General features: G+C 41.6%; 3 protein-coding genes across 3 annotated transcripts; 1 reads left to right on the top strand and 2 right to left on the bottom strand.

Annotated features, from left to right (window-relative positions):
• Positions 1 to 585: 585 nt before the first annotated feature.
• LOC147855629 (uncharacterized) lies at positions 586 to 2,819 on the top strand. The gene is made up of 3 exons (XM_087330758.1): positions 586 to 869; positions 1,183 to 1,388; positions 2,291 to 2,819. Exons 1-3 carry the CDS (start codon positions 777 to 779, stop codon positions 2,547 to 2,549), a joined length of 558 nt encoding a protein of 185 aa, XP_087186884.1. The 5' UTR covers positions 586 to 776; the 3' UTR covers positions 2,550 to 2,819.
• A 1,639-nt stretch (positions 2,820 to 4,458) lies between these two features.
• LOC147855628 (histone H2B.11-like) lies at positions 4,459 to 5,175 on the bottom strand. The gene has a single exon (XM_087330547.1). The coding sequence runs from the start codon at positions 5,124 to 5,126 to the stop codon at positions 4,671 to 4,673; it is 456 nt and encodes a 151-aa protein (XP_087186673.1). The 5' UTR covers positions 5,127 to 5,175; the 3' UTR covers positions 4,459 to 4,670.
• A 2,277-nt stretch (positions 5,176 to 7,452) lies between these two features.
• LOC147855627 (histone H2B.11-like) lies at positions 7,453 to 8,045 on the bottom strand. Its single transcript, XM_087330686.1, has one exon. It carries the CDS (start codon positions 7,995 to 7,997, stop codon positions 7,527 to 7,529), a length of 471 nt encoding a protein of 156 aa, XP_087186812.1. The 5' UTR covers positions 7,998 to 8,045; the 3' UTR covers positions 7,453 to 7,526.
• Between the last annotated feature and the right edge of the window lie 468 nt (positions 8,046 to 8,513).

Here is an 8,513-nt window from a genome sequence, read left to right as displayed (position 1 = left end):
GGATTACAATATATCTGTTGATCGCCACTTCTTGTGCATGTATGCCACATCAATGTAGATCATGACCCCATCACCCCTTCATTGTTGACAAATGGATATTGTATACCGAAGGTCCTTCCCAACTCACTTCAAATCATTGTATGAACCATACATACCATATGTGCATTCGCATTCGAGAATGTTTCAATCATTCGCTTAATTTTCATCCATCGAAGCTTCCGGATAACCGAATTAGCCTTATCCCACAGCTATTATCCGGCGATGTCTTCCCGAGAATAGCCTTACCTAATGAGATTATCCGGTGGCTTTTGCCGGAGTTTAATAGTCTTCTGGATGGGTCCTACATCAACATGAGCCAAAAGAAAGCCTGCAAGAACCAAGAAAAGAGAAAAAGACATGCAAAGATCGATCTGTCTGTCAATGCAAGGTTAAAGAAAAAAGATGTAAGAAGCTCAGAAATAAAAAAACAGATCCAAAATACAGTGCTCCTCTTCTTCTTCTCTTTTTTTGTTGGGTAGATTCATTCATAGAGCCACGTGTGGAAAGAAGACACAAACACAGACAGAGACAGAGATATTTCTATTTTGCCCATTCCAATTTTGCAGATCCGAACCTCTTGAGCTGATTTGTGGTTTAGATAGATCCAGTACTCTTCAAGATCTCTAACTCAGATCTATCTAGTTTGTCCGCATAAATTTCCTCTTGATCTCTCCAGTGTAGATACATCTACATAATTAGATACAAGACACACAGAGAGATTGATTTGAGTAACAGATATGGCAGGTTCTGGCTTTCTCATCGTTACCCTATTTGTGCTTTATCTCATCGCATTCGGTCTCGGCATTGGAGCAGAACAACGGCGCGCAAAGGTAATCGATCCCCTTCTTTCTTAATGTGTTACTACTCTGATCATTTCAATGCTTTTAGATTCAGTTCTTTTTTAAGTCCAGAACTGATTCTTCTTGTACACTGACTACCATCGTGGTTTTCTTGAAACCTTCCAATGTTTCTTTTGTCATTAGGATATGCTCTGTTTCAATGGATCTACACTCTTAAAGAGAAATTTTGTCAAAATTTTGTGTTTTAAAACTGAGATACTTATGAATAGATCTCCCCCGAGTCTGAGAATTTGTATGAATTCACTCATCAATTTGTATGACATATTCTTCCATGAAACGGCAGGGTACATACAAATCGGACGATTCCAGTACTCTTCAATGGTGTTCATACTCCTCGGACATTGCCACCGGGTTAGCTACAGGAGCATTGTTGTTTCTCGTAGCCGCCCAAGTGATCCTTGTGGCTGCCACACGGTGCCTTTGCTGTGGACCTTCCTTGAAGCCAGGAGCAGCCCGAGCATTCTCGATCATCTTTTGCATTTTGAACTGGTAAATTTTCATGAGGTTTTTTTTTACAGTAATTTAATGTGTTTCTGTTTCGTTGAAACATGCCCATTTTGTCTCTAGATTATTCATGGACACAACCACTGTCTCTGGGTATATGTGTCTAGCTAGTGTCTTGTTAGAAGATCTATAGATTTAAAGAGAGTATATTGGTCGGAATAGATGTTAATGAAGTGTCCATGGATGCAAAGGGTAGTGATTAATTCTTTTAGATGCCGATAAATCTAAGGGGGGTGCGCACTGTATAGACAAAAGCCAGCAAATCTAGCACAGGTAAAGATCCATCAGTAGCTATAACCATTGCAAAAGGGTAGCTAGTTCTTTATATATGTCCACAAATCAGCGTTCAATATCTTCACAATAGTAGCCATCCAATAGCACAAAGCAGAGTTCAATATCTTCCCAATAGTATCACAGCCAAATCTAGCACAGGTAAAGATCCATTAGGAGGTATAATCATTGCAAACAAAAGGGTAGCTAGTGCCTTATATATGTCCACAAATCAAGAGAGAACTTTCAATATCTTCACAATAGTAGCCATCCAATAGCACAAAGTAGAGTTGAACAATATCTTCACAATAGTAGCCATCCAATAGCACAAAGCAGAGTTCAATATCTTCACAATAGTAGCCATCCAATAGCACAAAGCAGAGTTCAATATCTTCACAATAGTAGCCATCCAATAGCACAAATCAGATTTCAATGTCTTCACAATAGTAGCCATCCAATAGCAAAAAACAATTCTGAGAAGCCATCCAAAAATGCGAGCAAAGCATACACCCGGCTGATTGTATGTCTGGGGAAATTTTCGCTCCTAGATATATAATAAGCCTATTTGTTTTTTAAGTGATGGATCTTCCCCTGGGTGTGTTATTTGCAAACCGTAGGTTTGCCTTCATTATCGCGGCAGCTTGCTTCATGGCGGGGGCAGTCCAGAATGCGAAGCATACGAGGTACGTATCATACCTGGGGACAACCGAACTTACGTGTGAAGCGATCCGCAAGGACACTTTCGCGGCTGGGGTCGCGTTTACGTTCTTTTCGTTCCTCTTGAGTGTCGCCCACTACCTTTGCTGGTCCAAAGCTCGACAAAGCTCCAACTGGAACACTAAAGACGCGAGTGTACACCTCGCATCCTATCCATGATGAGCCACACAAGTTTTATCTTTATGTTTTTTTACTTATTTAAGTCTCTCTCTCCCTCCCTCCCTCCCTAATATACCTACCCATTGGAATTTTTATGATTTTGTACCATTAGGCTTAACAAGCACTGCAGACCTCTCTCTCTCTTTCCATTCTTTTTATGTATGTAGTATGTGGACAATGTAGACGTACATTGATTATTCTGCAAGGTTTGTAAAGGTTTGGTTAAAGGGGGAATTGGGAATATCTAGAATGATGTTTTTTACTATTGAATTTAGTGCAAGTGGTAATGTAGCATGGTGTGTTTTATTATTGAATTTGGTGCAAGTGGTGGTATTTGCTTGAATAATAGGTCAGCAATTGTAGACGATAATATTGTCACATCATGTGATTAGTGACAATCGATGAAAAAACTGCAGTTCCCACCATTGCATTCATCAAAGTTCCATTCTCAACATGGAAGGCTGTTTCCACACTTCATTCAATTTTACAATGGGTAGAGTCACCCACAACTGGTCTTAGCAATTGAGTGATCCAAGCCAAAATAAGGCTAGTGCAATCTAACGCGAGAAGTTGAAAACATTCAATAACACTTCAGAATTTCTTTGGGCCTTGTTAAAAGGAGATCCATGGAATCAATCAAGTGCATACAGGTGGTAGTGTAGCATGATGTGTTTTATTATTGAAATTGGTGTAAGGGGCGGTGTTTGCTTTAAGGCTTACCTATCAATTCTTCATTCATTTCTTCAAATAATAGGTCAGCAATTGTAGACCATAATATTGTCATCATGTGATTAATGACAATTGATGAAAAAACTGCACTTCCCACCATTGCATTCACCAAAGTTCCATTCTCAACATGTAAGGCTGTTTCCACACTTGAATCAATTTTACAATGGGTAGAGTCACCCACAACTGGTCTTAGCAATTGAGTGATCCAAGCCAACATAAGGCTAGAGCAATCTAACATGAGAAATTGAAAACATTCAATGACACTTCAGAATCTCTTTGGGCCTTGTCAAAAGGAGATCCATGGAATGAATCGATTGTATACAGGATCAAAAGAACTGATACATTGAATCACAATGAACAACCAAAAGTTGAAACAATAGGAAAATAAGGCATTGTTTTCTTCTGCAAAACACAATTTCATCACATTTGCAAACCTTATCATGTTGCAGTGCTTTAGTTACAGATGTTCGAGGATAAGTAATTCTTTGGTGTTCTGCTGGTGCTTCCGGATTCAAGGTTACCCACATCTATCACTCAAAACAATTGGATTTCCACTTTGTGAAATCAGTGTTAATAATCCAAAACCTCACTACAGTTAATTCCAATTATAGATAGTGGTTTACATACAGCTCTTTGTGAAGCCAGTGCTAATTAGATAGCTGTATGTATATACCATTATCCACATAATTCAAAAAGCTCTACAGTTAAATCACAATCCAAGGAACAAAATTTTGGAAACATCGTTTCACCACCACAGTTACCATTACATATCACTTTTGTTACATCCTCCATCTATCTCCCTGTTATTGTCCTCGAATTCAACTGCCCATGAATTTTGTAACATGTATCCTCAGCAACCCGTTTCAACATTCAAAGACATGACCACAGAATAAAATGAATCTATGGACATGTGAATGGTAGCAACCTGAAGACATAGGAAACAAAAATTCAAATATTATTGCCTGTTTTGCACAATTGTCTGCAACACTCGCACTAATGATTCAGAAATCATCTTGTAAAACGGGATACAGAACGTAATATAATTCAAAATGGTAACTTTTACCCAGAAACCAAACTTTTATTCACTTATCTCTCCAATTATATATGAATTAACATTTCAAACTTGGAAGTATGCCAGACATTAAAGACCACCAATAAGGAAATAAGAAGAGAGACGATCTCAGAAAACTAACTAAAGTATAATTCACAACTTGGTTATACAAGAGAAGGAATAACATTCCATCATAAGACGCATGTGCAGAAATGTTTCTTCCTATAAACGCATCACAGAGGGAATCCACAGAGAAGCCACAACGAGATGGACACATTGCCATGATACCGATGGCAATAGGCAAATTCCAAAAGGATGACTGGCAATCTTTAAAACTATCTTTAGGCAGACGTGAATTTGGTAACTGCCTTTGTGCCCTCAGAGACGGCATGCTTGGCGAGCTCTCCCGGCAGAATCAGACGCACTGCCGTCTGGATCTCCCTGCTCGTAATGGTAGGCTTCTTGTTATAGCGAGCAAGGCGAGCAGCCTCCTGCGCGAGCTTCTCAAAGATGTCGTTGATGAAGGAGTTCATGATGCCCATGGCCTTGGAGGAGATGCCTGTGTCAGGGTGCACCTGCTTCAGCACCTTGAAAATGTAGATCTTGTAGGTCTCAATGCTCTTCTTGGTCTTCTTCTTCTTCTTCTCGCCGTCTTTCGCAGAGGAGGAGGGCTTCTTCTCGGAGGCGGCAGAGGGGATGGGCTTCTTTCCTGCGGGCTTCTTGCCGGCTCTTCCAGCGACGCTCTTGGTGGCCTTCTGCTCAGGTTCAGAAGCCGCTTCTTTGGACTTGGGCGCCATAGCAATCAGAGAGAGAGAGAGAGAGAGAGAACTTCAAAGAATCGGAGAAATACAGAGAAACAGAGAAACACAGAGAACAGAGATCGATGGCTATGGCGATGGAAAGCTCAGATGGCTTTTTGTAACAGTAGTGTCTGTGTGTGCTTCACCCACGGGCCAATCAGATGCGAGGGCTCGGATCGATGTCTCATCACCGTCCGATCATCGCCCCCACCCCCCCACCCACAAGATCTACACCGTCAGATCCTCCCTCCCGCCCTCTTTTTAAATTTTAAATCTTTTTTCAGGGTAAAAAGAATAAGAGGCTTGAACGTTTCCACTATTTCCCCGAATACCCCTCCCTCTCGCCAACCCACAAGAGAAGAGAGGGGTCTTGGGGGATAATCTACATCTTAAATTTATACATATAGTCGAATCGATTCATGCCTTATTGATGCCCACGGGCCACACGAGAGGAGACTCGAGAGGAGTCTGGGGACCATCTACATTATACATATAATCGAATCAATCCATGCCTTATTGATGCCCACGGCTCACACGACAGGAATCTGGGGGGCAATCTACATTATACATAAAATTAAATCGATCCATGCCTTCTTATTGATGCCCACGCGCCACACGAGAGGAGAGGCGTCTAGGGTGCAATCTACATTCTACATATAACCGAATTGATCCATGCCTTATTGATTCACGTTTATGTCCGTAACATGAGCCAACCCTCGATGCTCTTCACGGTCTATATCATCCATTACGTTGCATCAATTGTCCTCTTGGAGCAATTGAATAAAACCTGAGCGTAAATGATCTTGGCCAGAGCCAGGCTTCATCGACCTCGATCGATCGAAACAAACCCCTTTCATTATTGTAAACAATTTGTATCATGGCCAATTCTGGTCTTAGAACACATTAATATATCTATCTTTCAAGCTTCATCGACTTGGGTTGATCGAAAGAAACCTCTCATTATCATAACCAATTTGTCTCATGGGCCAAATCTTGTCTTAGAACACGTTAATATATCTTTCAAGCTTTCATCAACTTGGGTCAATTGAAAAACCCCTCTCATTATTGTAAGTTGTAACCAATTTCTGGCATGCGCCAAATCTGGTCTTAGAATTGATTAATATTTCTTTCTTTCTCAAATCTATGCCCGTGTACAGTACGCCACGGCCCGAGCGATGCGATTTCCTAACCGAACATAATCCTGAGTCCCGACCATGTGCATGTTAGACCGAAGATTCTTTGTTTTTCCGGCACCGTAAGCCGAATGGGGGGAATCAAAATAACAAAAAGAGACGTCAAAGTCGGGATATTGATTCCAAGAGGGTTTTCGAGCCAATGTGTAAGAGTTCAAAATTTAAATCGTGCGAAACAAGCCCAAATTGCCGGAAATGGAACTCCAGCAAGAGGGTTCCAAACAGTGGGCCGGCCATATGAGGGGAGAGGGAGATGTCCGCCCGGCCATTAGAGAGATCATGACCATGAACATTCCATGGACATTGGAAAGATACACTTGTTCGTGTGCATGGAATAAACTCTGCATATACATCCATCTCAACCAAACGTTTACTACATACATTAGGATTTTTTGCATTTTCCCATAGTTCTGTTGTTAGCCATCGCTATGTGGATCCAGAGTTTGGTTAAAATCTTAATGCCATAACTAGGATGGAGCGGAGTATAATGTGGCTCCTATCATGCTGCGCTACAACTGAAAGATGATCAACATGATTCAATTGGAAAAAAGGAAACGAATTATGCTAAGATTTTGGCGGACCATTGTGCCTGTTGCATTAAGGCAATAGTCACAAAGTGTTCAGACATTTACATCTCCACTGTTGTAATGTTACAGTTGTTAACTTCAGACAGATTCATAAACCAACTTTTTTCCGTTGAGGTGTATGAATACTTGCGTAAATTCTTACATTGGTGTTTGATCGATTGCAAAAATAAATGCTACCGATTCACAGATATAGAGCCATTGTATACACCAGTATGCACCAAGAATATTAAAAAAAACATGTGTGATTTATGTTAGCATTGCAAGTCACTGTGATAATCTGTCCTCCAACATGTTTGATGCGCACTAAATCATCAATACTCCTTATAAGTACAGATCAATTTGTAATCTTGGATTGGAGGTAAAGAATCCAATCTTAAGCGTAATTGTAAGCCGCATGAACCAAATCAGAAGAGTTTCAGTAACACCGAAAAATGCTATGACAACGATGCATGTGTTGGAAGAACCAGAGAATGACTCATCATCAGAGAAATGGTGGTGTTGAAAAACACCATATGAAATATAAAGGATATAATCACAGCAGCAGCAGCAGCAGAAAAGGCAGAAGAGAAGACATTTGAAAGAATACCTCCCTCTCTGTGGCTACCCAAGCGTCATATTTAGGCAGATGTGAATTTGGTGACTGCCTTGGTTCCTTCAGAGACAGCGTGCTTAGCGAGCTCCCCAGGCAGTATGAGGCGCACCGCAGTTTGGATCTCCCTGCTAGTGATGGTAGGCTTCTTGTTGTAGCGAGCTAGGCGGGCAGCCTCCTGCGCAAGCTTCTCAAAGATGTCGTTGATGAAGGAGTTCATGATCCCCATAGCCTTGGAGGAGATGCCCGTGTCAGGGTGAACCTGCTTCAGGACCTTGAAGATGTAGATCTTGTAAGTCTCGATATTCTTCTTCGATTTCTTCTTCTTCTTCTCGCCGTCCTTCACAGAAGAAGAAGAAGGCTTCTTCTCGGAGGCGGAGGAGGCGAGGGGCTTCTTTCCTGCAGGCTTCTTGCCGGCTCGACCAGCCACGCTCTTCGTGGCCTTCTGCTCCGCCTCAGAAGAGGCCACAGCGGTAGCATCCTTGGATTTGGGCGCCATAACTACTAACGATTAAGAACAGGAAGACAGGAATTGCAGAGACAGAGAGATACAGGCACAGACGCAGACAGAGAATGAGGCTTCTCAGAGCTATGGAAAGACGGGAGTTTTCTCGCTCATTTTAACCTTGAGGCTCGGCGAATCAGATTTGCCTACTCGGATCGACTCTCTCAGCCGCACGATGGGCGTTCCAATTGTCAACCGTCCGATCTGCCAGGCCGGGCCATTTCCCGCCCTTTATCTTTTGAATTTGAATTATAAGTGTTAGTCTATAAGTGTAAATGTGTGCCCTTCTCTCCCACTCCACTCGTGAAACATTAAAAGTTAAAACTATAATAAACATGATAATGCTCTCCGAATACATATGTACATATTCTTAAAAGGTTCGATGGAGAGAGAGCCAAACCATGTATCGGTTCATATCCACGCCTCTGATTGCGTCGTTCTCTACCCATGACTTCCAACTTCTAATTATATTCCATGCGTTCTTACCTGTTCGTATGGCTTTTTCGAGTT

This window comes from Azolla caroliniana, unplaced genomic scaffold, assembly GCF_043228905.1.
Source record: "Azolla caroliniana isolate FFs.n. ecotype wild unplaced genomic scaffold, voAzoCaro1.0.p SCAF_14, whole genome shotgun sequence".
NCBI lineage: Eukaryota > Viridiplantae > Streptophyta > Polypodiopsida > Salviniales > Salviniaceae > Azolla > Azolla caroliniana.
Note: the sequence above shows the minus strand (reverse complement) of the source record. Positions and strands in the feature narration are given on the sequence as shown.

Coding starts and splice junctions, on each gene's coding strand:
- LOC147855627 (XM_087330686.1), bottom strand. CDS start 7,997: ATGGCGCCCAAATCCAAGGATGCTACCGCTGTGGCCTCTTCTGAGGCG.
- LOC147855629 (XM_087330758.1), top strand. CDS start 777: ATGGCAGGTTCTGGCTTTCTCATCGTTACCCTATTTGTGCTTTATCTC. Junction 870..1,182: donor CAGAACAACGGCGCGCAAAG/GTAATCGATCCC, acceptor ATGAAACGGCAG/GGTACATACAAATCGGACGA. Junction 1,389..2,290: donor ATCTTTTGCATTTTGAACTG/GTAAATTTTCAT, acceptor TGCAAACCGTAG/GTTTGCCTTCATTATCGCGG.
- LOC147855628 (XM_087330547.1), bottom strand. CDS start 5,126: ATGGCGCCCAAGTCCAAAGAAGCGGCTTCTGAACCTGAGCAGAAGGCC.